The following is a 20,116-nucleotide window of genomic DNA, read 5'->3' as shown; positions in this document are numbered from 1 at the left end:
ACTTCTCGCTGAACTCTTAAGAGCTCTCTCATGGCACATTGATGCCGTGCAAAAGTTGTTGTGCAAAATGTTTTTGTTTCAGAAGTACAGTGGTACCTCGGGTTACAGACGCTTCAGGTTACAGACTCCGCTAACCCAGAAATAGTACCTTGGGTTAAGAACTTTACCTCAGGATGACAACAGAAATCATGCGGTGGCAGCGGTGGGCCCCATTAACTAAAGTGGTACCTCAGGTTAAGAACAGTTTGAGGTTAAGAACAGACCTCCAGAACAAATTAAGTTCTTAACCTGAGGTACCACTGTATATAAGGGTTATTCTGTAGAGGCCTTGTTTCAGCTGAAGCTGCAGAATCTGATAGGGTCTCTTTTCTTCTCTCTGCTATATCTGTAGATGAAAGCTCTACTTGGGGGTCTTCCCGGGGCTTTTCTAGTAATACGGATGATTCAGATACCCAATGGAGACTGCTGCCTGCTCACCAGCCTCTCTTCTATAATCCTGATTACGACGCCGCTCTTGCCCAGCTACGGAAAAGGAAAACCAAATCCCAGAAACCTGCTGAGGCTGAGCAGACCAAACCCAGCACTGCAATTCCTGAAATCCGTGTGGAAGAGAAGACCATTGAGTGGCCAAAAGTCCGACGAAGCTTTGGCTATACAAGTCAGGACACTCTGTTTCCTCTATCCTCCACCTTATCCTTGAAAGAAGATGCCAGGATTTCCGCCCAGAAGGCAAGAAAGGTATCATTGAGCGCAAGCCAAGAAGAGGACGTTCCTTTCTCAGTGATCAACTATGACGCAGTCCAGAAGCAGAAGAGGAAGAAGAGGCTGTCCTTCAACAAGGATCTTCCAAGGAGGTATGACTTTGAAGAGACCTTCCAGACATCGGATTCCGAAAGCGAAGGCAAACCATCAGAAGCAGTATCCGACCAGCAAGGTGGGTTCTGAAATGTTGTCCATTCAATGCAATACATGCTTGAACTTGCACATTTTGAACCAAATGAACTGGAGGGGTGGTTGTCATTTACAATGTGGGATTTGTCTTCTAATGAACACTCGGGTTGCCAACGTGATCTGTGCAGGATCCACGTTCACAACCTGCAGTGGCGCATCTGCGCAAGCGCAGGTTGTGATTTGGCGCTACCGCGCATGCGCAAAGTGCGATCTAGCACTTCTGTGCATGTGCTACCACTGAAAGCCAGAAGTAACTTGTTCTGGTACTTCCGGGTTTTGGCGGGTGCGTAAACCGAAAAAAACGCAACCAGAAGCGGCTGTAACCCAAGGTATGACTGCAATAGGGAGCCAGGGTCAAGGACTGCACATTTATTTAGCCTGAATGCTGCTAAGCCCCTATTCTGCATGGCTTCTAGGGAAGCCAGATGCTTCCACACTATAAATTTAGTGCCATGCTTCATTCACTCACTTTGATACAGGGCATCTGCACGAAGCTTTCATCCAACCATTGTTATCCTGTATTTTCACTGTGGTTCTCTTCTTTCCTCTGACTGTGTGACCCATCCATCTTTCCAAAGCATTTGGGTGATGCATCAGTAAAAGAGGCCCAATCACATCTCAGCACACATTTCTATGTACACAGTTGCAGAGCCTCATGCTCTGGCACCGGGGGGGGCGGCAAGCAGGCGGGGACAGGGTTGGCGCACATCCCGGGGGTGTGGCGCACCGCCCACAGGGGTGTGGTGCCCAGTGCGGGCGGAGAGGCTGCCATGAGGGCACCCCACCGGGATTGCGCTGCCGGGAGCAGTGCGCTTCCCCCCACACTCCTCTTCCTCCGCCACTGTATGTACACATCCCATTACGTTCTTTCCAACCGCTCAGCGTGACATGGCTGCTGTTTGTGGAGCCAACAGAAACTCAGCAAACTTTGGTGACGGTGCAATTTTTAAAGCCCATTTTTGCTTTCTTAATCTTTTAATTATTATTAAAGTGCTTTTTTCATTAAAAAAAACCCTAATAATATTAATATAAAGTTTTATAAATATAGGAAAACCGAACAACCCTATTTCTGATCACTGCTGAAATGGCAGTAACTGGAATGGTTTTAAAAACAAAAATATTCATGCTATGGCATTATTGTGCTTATAGCATCATGGGTGCTTCCTGACAGGGGATTAATTTGCAAGTGGACCATTGAGATATTGCATATGGGGTTTATATCTCTCTTGAGTTTTACCCAGAAAGGGTAAATCCAGATTAAATTAGGGACAGGGATATGTTATGGCATTTCGATGCCGATGACATTATGTAGATCAGAGTTTTCCAAGCTGTGTGTTGCAACATGTTAGTGTGTCGGTTGCAATGTGTAGGTGTGTCTCACAAATGCTCCCTGTACTCCTCCCGGAACTGGAAAGAGAGCGGGCAGCTCTTTACGGTTTGCTAGTAGAACTGAATTATTGTGCCACGAAATGATGCACGTCTAAAAAATGTGTCGCCAGCGTGAAAAGTTTAGAAAGCTCTGATGTAGTTGCTGCAAACAGCCACGGTGGTGGCAGCAACAATTTGCAAACCCGAGAAGCATTAATCCTACCTAACCTGCCCCCAGATATCTGGAACCACACTCTTTAATATCATAATGCAAAACAACAACAGCCACCCCATGATGGTGTTGTGGTGCTGTTGTGGTGACGCAGGTGGCGCTGTGGTCTAAATCACTGAGCCTCTTGGGCTTGCCGATCAGACGGTCGGCGGTTTGAATCCCTATGACAGGGTGAGCTCCCATTGCTCTGTCCCAGCTCCTGCCAACCTAGCAGTTTGAAAGCACACCAGTGCAAGTAGATAAATGGGTACCGTTGTGGCAGGAAGGCAAACTGCATTTTCGTGCGCTTTGATTTCCATCACAGTGTCCCGTTGCACCAGAAGCGGTTTAGTCATGCTGGCCACATGACCCAGAAAGCTGTCTGTGGGCAAATGATGGCTCCCTCAGCCTGAAAGCAAGATGATGGGACAACCTGGACTGGACTTTGACTTTGACTTTGACTGGACTTAACTGTCCTTTACCTTTACTTCCCAGAACACTGAGCAAATTCTAGAAGCTAGACCTCCCAGGTTTACTTTCCTTCGGACAAGAGATCACTGGAGACCAATGTCTTTGTAGTTTTGCTTTATTTTCAAATATATAAGTAGAGTATAGTAGAAGCAAATAAACACTCCTAAAGCAGGCAGAAAATCAGCCAAGCTTGCTTCGGATTCCACAGGCAGTGAATCTCAGACTGCATCACTTACAGCCTCTCTCCCTTTGCTCTTCTCTTTCTCCTTCTTTGCTGACTTCAAAACAATCAGACTGTCCCTCTGCCTCCTCACACTAGCCCAAAATCTCAAAATCTGTTAGGTGCAGGCCACCACCATTTACACATGTTCAATATGTGCATGACCGCGCATACATGCAACATGCCGAACCCGGAAGTGACCTGAAAACATCACAAAAATGTCGCAAAAAAGGGGCAGAATGGGGCAGGGGCATAACAGGGTGTTTGTAAGCTTTTACAATGGTGTTACAAATATGTGTGATTTCATATACGTGTGGTGCATGGGAACGTAACCCCTGCATAAATGGGGGGGGGGGCAGTTTTGCCTGTATTACATGCCAATAACTGAAGATAGAATTGTAGAGCTGGAAGGGACCTTGAGGGTCATCTAGTCCAACCCCCTGCAATGTAGGAATATGCTGCTGTCCCATACAGGAAATCAAACCTGCAACCTTGGTGGTATCAGAACCACGCTCTAACCAATGCAGCTATCCAGATATTCCCATCAATTCGAGGCCCATTTAACTTTCTTTTCTTAATCCCCACCCACTGAGGAAATAAAAGCCAGCCATTTCCTCTCCTCCTTCCCTTCTGTTATCAAGTGATCAACTTAATATGTCATTAACAACCAGAGTCAGTAATGTTATGTGTGGCAGAGGAATAAGCTGTGTTAAAGATGAGGAAATGCAGAGCAAAAAAAGTTATGTCTCTTCACTTCAGAAAACAAGCAACGACATGGCGGGGGGCTTTGCAAAACATTTGATCACGTGGGCAGCCAAGATAACCTTACAGTGGTGTTTTCCTGACAATTCTAGACATTATACTTGCTATGAGAAACACTAGTGTCGTGTTGTACTGGAATCCAGCATTGCCTGAGCTCTGTGAGTGCAGCTTTCTCCCGATTGAAGTGCAGAGTGTTTGAGGACCAGGACATTCACACTGAAACCAAAATGCTTATTTACGAAGCTATTGTACTACCAACCTTACTGTGTGCTTGTGAAATGTAGACCACTTGAAAATGACACCTCCAACTCCTTGAAAGATTCCGTCAACGGTGTCTTTGAAAAGTTTTAGATATCACCTGGGAAGACAGGCGAACTAATGCCAGAGTACTGGAAGAAGCAAAGATCACCAGTGTCAAAGTGATGATTCTTCAACATCTACTTCGTTGGACTGGTCATGTTGTTCGGATGCCTGATTATCGTCTTCCAAAGCAACTACTCTAGTCCAAACTTAAAAATGGAAAGCGTAATGCTGGTGGTCAACAAAAGAGGTTCAAAGACTCTCTCAAGGCAAATCTTTAAAAATGTAGTATAAACACCGACATCTGGGCCTGCGAGCGCTGCAACTGGAGAACAGCCTTTACCAAAGGTGTCAAGGGCTTTGAAGACACTCAAACTCAGAACGAAAGGGAGAAATGTGCTAAGAGGAAGGCACGCTTGGCAAACCCTCACCAAGATCAAGTCCTGCCCAGAAACCTACGTCCCCACTGCGGAAGGACATGTGGATCCAGAATTGGCCTTCACAGTCACTTACGGACTCACTTTTGAAAACCGTGTTTATGGAAGGCAATTTTACTTGGCTACGAGTGATCGCCAAAGAAGAAGAAGAGTTGTACTGGTATTTCTCACAACAAATGCAGAGACATCTAAAGCATTTCTGTGTCTGTGAATCTGTTTTGTACCCTGGACAAAACAGGGCTCTCAGAGATGCGTTTAATGGTGTACGTGCACATGGAAGGGCGTCCCACACTTTGCATGTTTGCTGCAGGAAGCACTAGCACCTTTTCACACATCACACGGGTCAAACACACATTGGCCTCTGAACGTGCCCTCACCAGAGAGCCTCAACCATGAGTGTATTTGCATGATCCCTATGTTTGTAAATACAGACCGGTCTTCAGTTATCGTTCAGCTTTGTTTGAAGTGCACCCTTGGAACCTCCTGGCTTTGCACCTAAGAACGATTGCAAGTATCCATTGGATCATCCCAACTTGGCCCACATAGCATGAAGTGAATGCTACCCTCAGTTGGTGCAGAGTTCAGGTTTCAGTTCTGTGTCGAAGTTGCCTTTTCAAAGGGTGCAAAACACTGTTACGATAATGAAGCAATGCAGCTGCAAATTCCTAGCCTAAAGTGTAAACATGATGGGAATGTTGGGACTGCTGTGGGAAGAGAGCGGCAGTCATTTCACAGTGCACAGCACCGGAATTACCTCAGAGTGTAATATGAGCTGTACAGGATGTACAGGAAGTTTTAGTCTCAACACTGCTGGAATTTGAAGAGAGCAGTCATGTTTTTTGTAACGCTGCAAAGACAGAAATAAAAGCATGTAAATACGTTTCTATCTCTTTCCCCTGCCTGGGGGAGGCAGGAAAGAGGGGTATGTTCTTCTCACGTTTGAGAAGAATCGCCGATCGAGACCTTGCCTGCGTCTGCTGGGGAATGCAGCCAGGGAGGTCAACAGGAAATCAAGCCGGGTGCCTGGACTGCTGCCAGCTTCTCGTGAGAAGGGCTTGAATTTCCAACAAACACCACTCCTCATGAACAATCGCCTTTTCATGCGAAACAAAGCCAAGTGCTACAAGAACATAAGAAAAACCTTGTGAGGGCCTGAGACTCGGGCTCGGCCTCGGAACCAGAGGAGTCTCAGTCCGCACCAGATCCTTTGCCTCAGGCGGCATCTGAACCAAGTCTGGGGCCTGATTCTGAAGAGTCCCAGTCTGCACAGGTTCCCCGGCAACAAGCACCAGCTGGGCCGAGTCAGGGGCCTGAGCCTGCCCTGGCTACAGATGCAGGGATTACCTCGTTGCCTTCAGCTGGGCCATCACTTACAGCTGCTCCACTACCAGTTGGGTCAGGAGAGGCTGAGGCGGCCTCTGGGTCCAGTAACCCACCGACATCTCCTAAGCTGCAGAGACTAAGGTCTGAGAGAAGGAGAGCCCTGAGTACTCACAGAAGGAGTGCTCGCCTTCGGGCGAGACAGGGAGGTGAGTCACCGGGGGATCAGGACCAGCCGTTACCCCAACAAAGATAAAAGGCTGTCGGGCCCCGCCCCAGGTTGTGGGAGCAACATTGCTGTTTGCTAGAACCTGCCTGAGACCCTGTGCCTGACCTTGCCTGGTTTCCTGCCTCATGTCCTGCTTTGGCCCTCGTGGAACCCTTGGATTGGTTGGTGGAGATCAGCATGGACTTGCCCATGGAAGGATCTTGATTAGCACTGGCTAACATAATTTGGAATCCCAGTCTATATTTGATCCAAGTTCAAATATACGTTCCCAAAGGGTATTGTTTTTGTCTGTTACCTTTCCATTAAAATAATAGTAATGCCCAAGGAACCTAACAACAAAATAAGTAACATCACGATAAAGCCATATAAAAATATAAATGGAGTATATAAAAGGGTTGGGGGGGAGAGAGAAAAATGGCACACAATTAAAAACATGGTGAGTTGTATTCACTTAAGTTGTAATCAGAACAGTCCTATTGAAATTAATGAATAATGGCGGACTTAGGTCCATTGTTTTCAGTGGGTCTAACCCAATTAACTTAAAATACAGAGGAAAAGACGGAGAGGGGAACTGCCTTCTAATATATAGCCTTTTGCTTTCTGGTTGAATACGTGGGCTTAGAAAAATCTACAGTGGCACTGAAAAGTTTTTATTATTTTAGAAATTTGCCTGCCGTATCCCAAAGATTTGGAGCCTGCTTCCCTTTGCTCTCGCTGACAATTGCGTCCCCACCTATGGGTGCTGGTGCCCAATCTCTCCCCTGCATCTCAGCCACCCCGAATGGCCATTTTAGAGACCCTAAAGTAGCAGTGGGTAAACCCACAAGCTGCATCTGGTCCTCTAAGCCTCTTTGGCAGCCATACTCTGAGCCAGGCATAGGCAAACTTGGCCCTCCAGATGCTTTGGGACTACAACTCCCATCATCCCTTACCACTGGTCCTGCTGGCTAGGGATGATGGGAGTTGTAGTCCCAAAACATCTGGAAGGCCAAGTTTGCCTATACCTGCGTCTGAGCCTTCGGTGCCTGGGTGGGGATGGAGAAACACTCTCACCACCTAAGCAGAGAGAGAGAGAGAGAGAGAGAGAGCAGGCTTTGGAAGACATGGGTCCAGGGCCCAACAGGTAGTGGTCATCTTTTGAAATCCCAAAGAAAAAGAGCTGAAACCGATTCTTACTTGAAGCGGGCATTTCTGCAAAGATTGTAGTTTTTGTTGGTGTTTCCTAGCACTCCTCTGCTGCTGAAGGGGTTGAAATGGAACCACAGCAACTTCTTTTCTCGCGGCCCTTTGCTGTCATCTATTGCCTTGGGAAATGTGTCCACAAGTTTCTAATGGCGTTGGGTGGTGGGCAGAACACAACCTTGCATTCCATTGGCCAGCATTCACTAGGGATGACAGCAGAATGGGCCTCTTGTTATGTAAAACTCTGCTTACCTCACATAACGGGTGGGGAGTTGCCCCATTGCTTTAGAGGGCCCTTGTATATATAATTTTGTAAATTCATTATCACTTTTAAAATTTGTCATCGTACATAAATCATAATCATTTTACAAATAGGATTCTCAGAATCCCCAAACTTCCCCAGATACTCTTTTCAAACTGCATCCATATTTTCATAAATCTCAATTTTTACCATAGTTCTCACTTCATTGCAATCCTGCCAATGTTCTCAGTTCTTTACAGTCTTCTTTCAAGTAACTTTTAAAATTTCCTCATTCTTTTATTTATTAAATTTATTGTCTTCTTGATCTCTGATTTTCCTGGTCATTTCCACCAATTCGGCATAGTCCATCATCTTTATAGGCCATTCTAAATTTGTAGGTAGATTGTCGTCCTCCCATCTTTGGGCAAATAGCATCCATGCAGCTGTTGTAGCATACATAAATAATCTGTTCTGAACCTTAGGAATTTCTGGACCTAAAATTACTAGTAAGAAAGCTGTAGGTTTTGTTTTTGTTTTTGTTTTTTACAAAAGTTATTTTAAACATTTTTTTCAACTCGTTATAAATTATTTTCCAATATACTTTTTTTTTTTGCATGTCCACCACATCTGGTGTAATGTGCCTTCCTTCTCTTTACACTTCCAACATGTATTTTTAGCAGTTCTATACATTTTTGCTAGTTTAGTAGGAGTTAGGTACCAGCGATACATCATTTTCATATAATGAGTTATAGACGCTTCAGGTTACAGACTCCACTAACCCAGAAAGAGTACCTCGGGTTAAGAACTTTACCTCAGGACGAGAACAGAAATCGTGCTCCAGCGGCGCGGCGGCAGCGGGAGGCCCCATTAGCTAAAGTGGTACCTCAGGTTAAGAACGGTTTCAGGTTAAGAACAGACCTCCAGAACGAATTAAGTTCTTAACCTGAGGTATCACTGTATATTATTATGCTTTGTAGTATGTTTGTATTATCATGCTCCATAAAATATCTTCTTAATGTTGTATACCGCCCTGGGATCTTTTCATAAAAGGCACAACAACAACAACAACAACAAAGACTGTCTCTGTCTACATGATCACCACCACCCAAAAGCAAACACAGAAATGTGAGGTGGTGGGAATCTAGGTGAATGTGAAATCTTGGTGAGGAGAAGTAGGCCTGAGAAGGGATAATTTAGAATACTGTACAATGGTTGGCAGAGTTAAGCATACCCTTCCCTCTGTCTCTCCTCCTCTTCTCAAATCCACCCCCTTGTGAAGCTGCTTGTTCTTTAAAGAAAAACAGAGCCAGGGCTTTGTTACTTGGATCTGCGTGTAAAGGTAAAAAGGTGAATGGTAAAGGGCCCCTGGATGGTTAAATCCAGTCAAAGGCGACTATGGGGCTGCCGCGCTCATCTCCTCTTCAGGCCGAGGGAGCCGGCATTTGTCTACAGACAGTTTTCTGGGTCATGTGGCCAGCAGGACTAAACCGCTTCTGGCGCAACAGGACACCGTGACGGAAACCAGAGCCCATGGAAACACCATTTACCTTTCCGCCGCAGCGGTACCTATTTATCTACTTGCACTTTGACATGCTTTTGAACTGCTAGGTTGGCAGGAGCTGGGGCAGAGCAACGGGAGCTCACCCCATCACACGGATTTGAACCACCGACCCTCCGATCGGCAAGCCCAAGAGACTCAGTGGTTTCGACCACAGCGCCACCCGCGTCTCGCTGGTTCTGTGTATAGCATGTAGTTTGCCCCTAACTAGAGTCTCTCTTCAGCCTTGCAGAATGCCTTCGATATCCTCAACACACTTGCAGAAGATTACATGAAAGGCAATGAACTGCACTCCACCTTTTACAAAATGGGAGTGAGTGTGAATGAGAAAGAGTTTCAGGACGTGCTGCAGAAGGCGGGTTTGGCAAGTGAGTCTCTCCAGGGTCCTTTGGGCTTCGCCTGAGGCAGGCTTTGGGCTGGTGTGGCAAGTGTGCGGTGCTCCTTTCCCTTCCAAACTTGCCTGAGCACCTCAACTCCCTCCCTTTCTTCCTTCTGGTTTTTATTTATTTTTTTAAATCTAAAAATCTGTGTGTGCTGCTGCAGTGGCTCTGTTAGTCTGGCAGGCCTCAAAGACCATCAGCCAGCAGTATAATTTATTTACTTTGAACTACTAAGGGAGGCCACCTCCTGTGGAGGACTTAGAGAGAATGGCTTTCTCTTCCACCACCCTTAGCTTGATTGTGGGGCTGGGGCGGCGGGTCCAGTCTCTGTTCACCAACCTCTGTGCTTCTTTGGGACACAGAGAATGGTGTTGGGTGACGAAGGCAGGTTCATACAGTTGTCTGCCAATCCCTGTGAACAAACCCTCATGATCTCATGCTTAAAACTTGACATTGCAGGAGATGGGATGGTGAACTTCTCCAACTTCGTGTCTGCCTTGGGGAAAACAAGCCGCATCACTGAATTCGCAAGTAAGCAGACCAGGCCTTCCTGCGTAAGGTTGGGTTAAATGTCTTTCCAGGGGGACGAAGGATGCTTGCTCTCACCCCTTAGTTGCACCAAGAGCCAAGCTATTGCCAGTAGTGGAATATCCAAGCCCCCCATAATGATTGCCAGGGGTCGTTTTTTTAAAAAACCAGGGCAGATGTTTTCTCCAGCACTGTGACAGTGTGGGGGAAGACAACTCCTTAGAAGAAACCAAGTAAAAAAATTTTTAAAGAGGCTGATGATGAATCCTCCAGGACAAACAAACGTGTTTAGATCACCCAAAGAACTTCCTTTGCTAAAAGGACTGTACAGTGGTACCTCGGGTTACATACGCTCCAGGTTACAGACTCCGCTAACCCAGAAATAATACCTCAAGTTAAGAACAGAAATCGCATGACGGCAGTGCGGTGGCAGTGGGAGGCCCCATTAGCTAAAGTGTTGCTTCAGGTTAAGAACAGTTTCAGGTTAAGAACGGACCTCCAGAACAAATTAAGTACTTAACCCGAGGTACCACTGTACTTGTTCTTGAAGGTATAGCTGATGTAGGATTCTGCTGCTGACATCCCATAGTCTAGTGGGAACATTAGAGGCATGGAAGCACTGACCTGAACCCTCAGTACCTGCCCCTCTTCACAAGTGAAAAAAGCAGGATGGGGGGCTTCGTCCCATTTGCAAGGGGGCCTGCTGAATTTCCTCAAATAGTTTCGCCCCATGCTTACCTTTGGTTGCTGCTGTGGTGACGCTTCCGTTTGTTTGCTTATTTATTTACTTAAAATTGAAAGCTTGTTCCCATCGCTGCATGTGGACTCCAAAGCTCCAGCATTCCCAGCCAACACCGTTCACGGACGGTGGTTGTTGCAGGCCAGGAATATATAACCCTCTCTGGGGAGTAAGACCCAACACACTGTGCGCAAGGTTTGTTCTTGGGATAATGTTCTAGGCTGAAGTTCAGCTGAGAAATCAGGTGTCTGTTGGAAAAACGCCCGGGAAGGCCACCACCTTCCCAAGACACCGGGATGTCTCTCCGGTGCTCACCCTCTGGCTATAAATCTTCCTCAGTCCAGAGGTGATAAGCGATCCCTCCCTCCTGAGAGGAGCACGCTCGTCTTCTGGCACCTCATTGCAGAAGAAAGAGACAACCGTAGTTCTAAAACTACTTTATTTACTGTCTTATATACAGAGAATCCATCGGCGTGTCTGTGCTCTCTCAGCACCAGTACAGAACAACATCTCACACAGGGGTGAAAGTAACTTCTCCAGCAGTACTCCAACAGTACTGAGACTTCCTGTCTCATGCTCTCAGACACTCACATGATATAAACAATACAGTGCTACTACTGAGCAGCTTGGGTGGATAAAAATTCTAACAGTGTCCATGTCTGCAGTGTTGAAAGGTGCCATTCAAGCCATCAACAAGATTGAAGGAGGCAAGGTGGCGGTGCACGACCTCCCAGCCTTTGCGAGATGCATGGGGGTCCACCTGTCCGACCACGATTTCAAGCGAGCTCTGAAACACGTATCTGTGGATGGTAAGTACAGGAGGAAATACTTTTTCGCCCGTACTGCTGGAATACCCAGCCAGCACTGCAGCAGGGAGGTTTTCTCTGTCTTGCAATGTCTTCTGCAACCACCCAGTCTACATCAGGAGTAGTCAAAATGGTGCCCTCCATGTGTGGTTGGACTACAGCTCCCATCACCCCCCCCATGCCACCTGGGACCAGTGCTTCCCCCCCTAAAAAAAAGTTTAGGGGTACTCTCATTTTGACTCAAGAAAATCACCATTTTATAATTCAGATCAGGGGAAATGAATACAGTAAATGGACAAAAGTACAAAGAACATAGGGACGCGGGTGGTGCTGGGGGTTAAACCACAGAGCCTAGGGCTTGCCGATCAGAAGGTCGGCAGTTTGAATCCCCGCGACGGGGTGAGCTCCCGTTGCTCGGTCCCTGCTCCTGCCAACCTAGCAGTTCGAAAGCATGTCAAAGTGCAAGTAGATAAATAGGTACCACTCCAGCGGGAAGGTAAACAGCGTTTCCATGCTCTGCTCTGGTTCGCCAGAAACAGCTTAGTCATGCCGGCCACATGACCCGGAAGCTGTACGCCAGCTCCCTTGGCCAATAAAGCGAGATGAGCACCACAACCCCAGAGTCGGCCGCGACTGGACCTAATGGTCAGGGTTCCCTTTACCTTTACAAAGAACGTGCATTGCCTCATATTACACAGCTGACAGCTCACAGTAACTTCCACATTGGCATGAGGCCGTGCGCACAAACATCTTCCTGACATTCATTGGTAAAACATCACACATCCACATTCCATGCTGCTTCACAAATTAAACTCTCGCTTTCGTCTTGTGACTCAGGAAACACCATGACAGGAAGTGAGGCCACCATCAGGAGTAGCAATGGAACTAATGATTCACCATGCTAGGGAAGAAACTTAAAATCTTCTCCTGTTAGATTCACAAAATATTTAGTGGTAGGCATACCCCTGTGTCCCCCCAGAAAAAAGCACTGCCTGGAGCTAATTAGAGTTGTGGTACAATAACATCTGGAGGACCTTGGTCTACATCAGCCTTTCTCAACCTGTGAGTCCCCAGATGTTGTTGAACTACAACTCCCATCACCCCTAGCTAGCAAGGCCAGAGCTCAGGGATGATGGGAGTTGTAGTCCAACAACATCTGGGGACCCACAGGTTGAGAACCACTGGTCTACATTAACCTCCCATTCTGCCCCAGAGAAACATTAGCCCAAAATAGATGTCCAGATTGGCCATTTTGCTTCCTAGAACTGTTGGAAGGGACATTGGAGTCCCTGCAGGATGCAGCTGTGGCATTGCTGACAGATGGCCATTCCGCCTCTGCTTAAATACCTCCGGCAATGGCGAGCCCATCGCTCTTGAAGGCTGTTCTTCCATCCAAGTGCTTTTACCGCTATGGCAATTCTCCTAGAGTTTTGCTAAAAGCTTACTTCCCTGCAGTTTCCACCCACTGGGTCTTGCCCTCCCCTGTGGAACATCTGAGAGCAAATCTGCTCCACCTTCAGCAAGACAGCACTTCAGATATTGGAAGGTTGCTTTCACACTCCCCTTAATCTCCTCTTCTCCAGGCTTAACAGCTTTTTCAACCATTCCTCTTGGGATTTAGTTCCCAGGCCCCTCGTCACCCTTCTTTGGGATGTAGTCCAATTTCTCTGTGTCCTTCAACTTGGCCCACACCAAAGCCCTTTCTCCAAATTCCACCCCATGACAGTCAACTGGGGAGGGAAGCATGTTATATAGGTATTATATTCATCGCCCCACCCCCTTTTCCTGTCCCCTCCTACTGGTTTAAAAAGGTAAACTTTTAAAAATATATACTTTCTCAATTTGATTTGTAGGTGATGGAAAGGTAGTTGTGAAAGACTTCATGAAAGTCTTTACCAACACTCCACACTTCTCTGATCTGACAGGTAAGTGAGATTTTCAGCTGCGGAGGGGCAGAGGATATGAGCATAGCTGTCAACGTTTCCCTTTTTTTAAGAGCAATTCCCTTATTCCGAATAGGATTCCTCACAAGAAAAGGGAAAAGTTGACAGCTATGGATATGAAGCACCATCAGTGCTCTGTTTGAGCCGGGATATCGTAATTCAATTCACCTATCTGCTAGGGTTTGCAGTATTATAGTTAACAATTGTTGTTGTTTAGTCGTCTTAGTCATATTCGACTCTCTGTGACCCCATGAACCAGAGCGTGCCTTGGAAACTCTCACTTTCATCTCAAAGCTACTCCTTTTTTTATCTCCATGGAGTTTTCTTAGCAAAATACTGGAGTGGTTTGCCAGTTCCTTCTCCAGATGTATCACATTTAGCCTAAACTCTCGGCTATGACCTGTCCATCTTGGGTGGCCCTGCACGGCATAGACTTGCCGATAAGAAGGTTGGTGGTTCGAATCCCTGCGATGGGGTGAGCTCCCGTTGCTCAGTCCCTGTTCCTGCCCACCTAGCAGTTCGAAAGCACGTCAAAGTGCAAGTAGATAAATAGGTACCGCTGCGGCAGGAAGGTAAACGGTGTTTCCGTGCACTGCTCTGGTTCGCCAGAAGCGGCTTAGTCATGCTGGCCACATGATCCGGAAGCTGTACCCCTGCTCCCTTGGCCTATAGAGCGAGATGAGCGCCGCAACCCCAGAGTCGGTCACGACTGGACCTAATGGTCAGGGGTCCCTTTACCTTTACCTTATTATTATGATTAACTGACTAACTCATAAACTATGTCCACTGGATGACATGCACAAAGTGACCTTGGGCTCAGTCACTGTCTCTCAGCCTAACCTACCTCACAGGGTTGTTGTGAATAGAAAAATAGGGTGGGGAGAAATATGCACAGGACCTTGAGACCTCCTTGGAGGAAAAAGTGCTATATAAATGTAATAAATAAGCAAATCATCCAGGGCCATCTTAAGCATATCTGGCGCCATGGTGCAAAGCTCCCTCCCGCCCCCCATTTCCCAGAGTTGTCCACCTTTTTCTAGGGAGGACGGTGCTGCTGGCGGGGCTGGAGGAGGTGGGCAGCGGCTGGAGGGCAGCTCCTCTGGTGGGGAAGAGGCAGAGGCTGGACGTGGTGCCTCCCGGCTCATCTGGCAGCTTCGTGCCACGGTGGCCATGGCAGACGGAGGCTCCGGGTGCGGTGCTGCTTCGGCACAGCATGGCGGAGGCGGGTGAGGGCAGTGAGCTGATGCCAGGAGGCGCCGCGTCCAGCCTCCACCTCTTCCCTGGCACCCTCCAGAACTTGGCGCCCCATGCCACTAGAGTCTATGGGTAAGACGCCCCTGACTTAATCATTACGGTTCAGAAGGTTCCTGTGGATACAAATTATTTCAAGACTACCTGGGCGGGAGGATTTGGATTTGATATCCCGCTTTATCACTACCTGAAGGAGTCTCAAAGTGGCTAACATTCTCCTTTCCCTTCCTCCCCCACAACAAACACTCTGTGAGGTGAGTGGGGCTGAGAGACTTCAGAGAAGTGTGACTGGCCCAAGGTCACCCAGCAGCTGCATGCGGAGGAGCGGAGATGCAAACCCAGTTCCCCAGGGATTCGAACTGCTGACCTTCTGATCGGCAAGTCCTAGGCTCTGTGGTTTAACCCACAGCACCACCCATGTTCCCTCCAGTCAGCATAAGGCTTCCTAAAAATTTCCAGTCAGCATAAGGCTCCTTAAAAATTAGGGTGTTTAGAGGCAGGTCTTTCAGGACCCTGGACAGGGCTCATGGCATGGAGATCTCCTTCCACGACAAGCTCAGGGCTCATTCTCACACCTTTGTGCCTGGATTTTTAGGCAGGGGTCGGGTTTGTCCTGCCACTGTCCCCAGGAAAACCTACCGTTCGGAACAGACATCAGTCTGCAAAAAAAACCAAATTGACATTTGTTCCAATTCAGCAGTAAACTGCAGGTTTCCCCAGGGGGAGTAGCAGGGCAAACAAACAAGTCTCAGTCTCGACTCAGGCTGATTTGAACGGCTAGCACCACCCCATTCTCCCTAGGGACCCAAGATCGGGATGTCAAGCTTGGGGGGGGGCATCTCAGGCTCCAAATCAGTGGTGGGACTAGGGTCCAATCCCCACTCCGGGCAGTTCTGCTGGCTGCGCACCCTCTGTGTGTGGGTCACTGCCAGACTTCAAGGTCTTGGCATTTAGGAGTGTCATAAGTGACAGAAGACTGATGTTGCCTTGGAAACCAGATCCCAAATCTGTGTGTGTGCACGCACAAATAATAATAATAATAATAATAATAATAATAATAATAATAATAATAATAATAATAATAATAATAATAATAATAATAATATATTTATACCACTCCCATCTGGCTGGGTTTCCCCAGCCATTCTGGGCAGCTTCCAGCAGAGGACTAAAAACAGAATAAAACTTCAAACATTATAAACTTCCCTAAACAGGGCTGCCTTCAGATGTCTTATAAAAGTCAAATAGTTGTTTGTTTCCTTGATATCTGATGGGAGGGCTTTCCACAGGGCGGGTGCCACTACCGAGACGGCCCTCTGCCTGGTTCCCTGCAAACTTACTTCTCACAGTGAGGGAACCGCCAGAAGGCCCTCGGAGCTGGACCTCAGTGTCCGGGCTGAACGATGGGGGTGGAGACGCTCCTTCAGGTATAAGAAGATCCACTGCTTCCAGATCAGATACTCAGTGAGAGGTTCCCCTACATCTCCAGATGACTTTTTGCATGCAGCTTTTCTCTCTCTCCCAGTCTCTCTCTCTCTCTCATTCCAAACTACGGTTTTCTTTCCCTGAGCAGTTACACAGCTGCCTCCTCTGAGGGCATCTATTTTCTGTACATCTGCTTACAGTATGATGGAATTATTCAGTTGCACCAAAAACATGGACACAGGATTGGGAGGAGATCAGGCCAGGCCAGGCCATAGCAGCCTTCTTTGTAGATGAGTGCTTTAGACCAGGCACAGGCAAACTTGGCCCTCCAGATGTTTTGAGACTACAATTCCCATCATCCCTGACCACTGGTCCTGTTATTTAGGGATGATGGGAGTTGTAGTCCCAAAACATCTGGAGGGCCGAGTTTGCCTATGCCTGTTTTAGACTCACTGAGGACATTCCTTTTAGTTCTAAAATACACTAGCAGATCAGGAAATGCTGGATTAGATCATCCTTCTAGCTCTTTGCTTCTTGGAAAGGCCTCAAAGTGAGATGAGCAGTGCATTTCACTTTTAATGCTTTGGCCAGGGGGCCATTATACCAGTTGCTGGTTACCATGTGTAAAACTCAACATTGCTTTACCTCTTAGTGCTGAAGGGCATCATCAAAGCCGTCGACACCCTTCAGGAAAGCAGAATCTCATTGGATGAACTCAATCCCACCCTCAAGAGCATGGGCATTCGCTTAAACCCACACGAGTATGAACAGCTAATCACAAGGACATCTTCTGACAGTGAGTATTACTGAGTGAGGACACCTCTTGGGAGGGTGAGGCCTTGGTCTTGCCTTCTCAGTCGCCTGCTGTTGCCAGGCAACGGGAACCACGAGGTGCCTCGGGCTGCAGGTGTGTGAGGGACATGATATATAAAAGAAGAGATCTTCAATAGAGAAAGAGTCCAGTAGGAGAAAAGGTCCCAGGACTTGATGTCCCATCGTTCGATGTAATCTCTTTCCCCTCTGCAGAAACTGGGAAAATTGATATTGGGCAAGTCTTGAAGAAGATATCCAAATTGCGACGCTTCACAGAAATGGAAGGTGAGGGGGAAGGCACAGGTTAGGAACACAGTAGTGGTGGGTGGGGAATTGCGCTATTAGAGGGGGAAACCTGTGTTGAAGTTTTCTTTCAAATCCAGCTTTTTGAAAAGAACAGATTTGGAGCCTGTTTTGTATCATGCTTCCCGCACCCCTACCACAAGTTGTCTCTTCCCTGGCTTCCAGCCCTACTGGGGGACACAGAGTCCAACACAGTCGGACGGAAAGGCTTTGTGACTGAGTTTTTAAGGAATGTTCCTCCTCTTTCTTTCTTTCATTCATTATTATTACTATTACTATTACTGTTATTCTCTACCCATCTGGCTGTGTTGCCCAAGTCACTCTGGGCAGCTTCCAATAAATAAAAACATAATACAGTGACACCTCAGTTTTCAAACGTCTCAGAAGTCAAATGTTTCGGTTTTCGAATGGCAAAAACCTGGAAGTAACCGCTTCGGGAGACTCGGGAGCCGCGGGTGGGAAGCGATTGCCCAGTTTTTTAAAAAACCTCTGGGCATTTATGTTTCACAGGGTGCGAAAGAAGGGCTTTGCACCATTATACAATATGCATGTGTGCTTGGGCCCAGGGTCTTTTGCCTCACCATCCCCACTACTGTCACCCTGTTGCTACTCAGCTTCAAAAAAAAAAAAAAAAAGTGTCCCCAGATTCATTGGAAAAAATCTGGTAACCATAATATAGATCCTTTAGGACTGGTGTTATACGGTTCCAGTGGCCGCTCCCAGTCACCAGTCTCATCGGTGCATATTTTATTTTATTTTGAGCTTTTATTTCGAGTCATTCAACAGTTATATCCAATTCTACAATACAAATGGCTTCCTGCTCACCCATCATCAATGTTTATAATCAAAATTTCCAAGCTGCATTTTATAATCTCATCATATCCAGTTTTATCTTCTTTAACAAGTTTCTTAATATGTTCGGCTATTTCCCCCCTTTAAGCTTCAAAACCCCGCTGTGGCCTTCAAATATGGAAAATACATTTTTAAAACAGACTAGAAAGGGTCTCTGGTCCTCCTTAAAAGATTCTAAAATTATGCTTCTTATTATCAGTGCCGACAGTTTTGCCATCTTCTGTTCTTCCTCCCTGTAGTTCTGAACAATGCCATCAAGACTTTTAGCCAGTTCAAGGATGAGAAAGTGAAGGTGTCGGATGTGGAGGCCTGCTTCAGAACCATCGGGGTCCATTTAACTAGACCAGAACTAAAGCAAGCCATAAATTCTGTGGTAGTTTCCGGTGAGCATTCATTCCTACACGTTATTCATTTTGCCAAGCATGTCCCAAGTTCACAGGACCCGAATCTGGGAGAACAGGCGCGAGAACAATTCCTGCTTCTTTCAGTGCAGCCGTACCTTAGAAGTCGAACGGAATCCATTCTGAAAGTCCATTCGACATCCAAAACATTTGGAAACCAAAGCGCAGCTTCTGATTGGCTGCAGGAAGCTCCTGCAGCCAATCGGAAGCCCCGTCGGACGTTCGGGTTCCAAAGAACATTTGCAAACTGGAACACTCACTTCCGGGTTTGCGGCCTTTGGGAGCTAAACGTCTGAGTACCAAGGTGTTTGAGATCCAAGATATGACCCAAGAAGCCCTGCTCATCCCTGGAGCTTTCCTGAAGATATAATAGCATAGGGACTCCAGACCATATTTACTGTATTTTTCGCTCTATAGGACGCACATTTTCCCCTCCAAAAATTAAGGGGAAATGTGTGTGCGTCCTACGGAGCGAATGCAGGCTCCTTGGCTTCAGTGATAGCAACGCAAAGCCTCCGAAGCACAGAGGGAGCACTCCCTCTGCACTCCGGAGGCTTCGCGTTGCTTTCGCTGACGCCTGGAGAGGGATAGCCACCTGAAGCCTTCAGAGTGCAGCACGAGTTCCTGCTGCGTTCTGGAGGCTTCAGGTTCCTTTCGCTGAAGCCAGGAGAGTCTTGCTCTCCCGGCTTCAGCAAAAGGAACCCGAAGCCTGAGGAGCGCAGCGGGAACTTGCGCTGCACTCGGAAGGCTTCAGGGATAGCTGCGCGTAGCCCCTCCAGCCGGGAGAGATTGTGCGCGGCTAAAAAGGTAGCCAAGACAGCGAGCAGGAGCCCCAGCAGTTCTGGGAGAAGTGGACAGGCTGCGCTCAGTCTGTACGCTGCTCTTTGGGGCTGGGGGGGAAATAAGATTTTTTTTCTTGATTTCCCCCTCTAAAAACTAGGTGCGCCCTTATGGTCCGGTGCGCCTTATGGAGTGAAAAATACGGCAGTCTCTTTACGTTAATCCAGCCATTCTCAAGGTTAGGTCTTCAGATGTTGTTGGACTAAAACTCCCATCATCCCTAGCTAGCAGGACCAGTGGTCAGGGATGATGGGAGTTGTAGTCCAGCAACATCTGAGGACCTGATCTTGAGAAAGGCTGTGTTAACCTTTATAATGAGACCCCTCAACCCATGCGCCTTCCCTACAAATGTTCCTGGCTCACCAACAGGTGTCCTCTGCTCAGTAAGAGGAATTGTTAGGGATGAGAACTGGGCCAGGCTCTGGCCTGAGACTGGGCTCTGTCTGCTGTTGCTTCCTCGCTTCCTTAGCCCATCTTCCCGCTGTGATTTCCCCCTCCTCTCTACCTCTCTTCTTGGCTGCCTCTGACTCTGAGGTGGGTGGAAGGCCAGTAAGGTATTGACCGCCACCGCACCAAGCCACTTAT

The 20,116-nt window shown here is 47.3% G+C and overlaps 1 protein-coding gene and 1 long non-coding RNA gene across 4 annotated transcripts in view; one reads left to right on the top strand and one right to left on the bottom strand.

Annotated features, from left to right (window-relative positions):
- Window positions 1-20,116, bottom strand: part of LOC309354443 — a 609,149-nt gene that overhangs the window by 68,930 nt on the left and 520,103 nt on the right. The window lies entirely within an intron of this gene.
- The window catches only part of LOC309354043 (uncharacterized protein), a 114,671-nt gene that overhangs the window by 20,656 nt on the left and 73,899 nt on the right, over window positions 1-20,116 (top strand). For 2 of the 3 annotated variants that reach the window (XM_081883743.1, XM_081883742.1), the window contains exons 12-19: window positions 392-934; window positions 9,475-9,618; window positions 10,090-10,161; window positions 11,563-11,706; window positions 13,557-13,628; window positions 16,975-17,118; window positions 17,349-17,420; window positions 18,530-18,673. In XM_081883743.1, coding sequence (XP_081739869.1) covers window positions 392-934; window positions 9,475-9,618; window positions 10,090-10,161; window positions 11,563-11,706; window positions 13,557-13,628; window positions 16,975-17,118; window positions 17,349-17,420; window positions 18,530-18,673 — 1,335 coding nt within the window. The remainder of the gene's footprint in view (window positions 1-391; window positions 935-9,474; window positions 9,619-10,089; window positions 10,162-11,562; window positions 11,707-13,556; window positions 13,629-16,974; window positions 17,119-17,348; window positions 17,421-18,529; window positions 18,674-20,116) is intronic. The other variant, XM_081883744.1, reaches the window with a different exon arrangement.

This window comes from Podarcis melisellensis (genome assembly GCF_964234715.1).
Source record: "Podarcis melisellensis genome assembly, chromosome: 13".
Lineage (NCBI taxonomy): Eukaryota > Metazoa > Chordata > Lepidosauria > Squamata > Lacertidae > Podarcis > Podarcis melisellensis.
The sequence above is the reverse complement of the archived record's forward strand: the minus strand, read 5'-3'. Positions and strand labels throughout refer to the sequence as shown.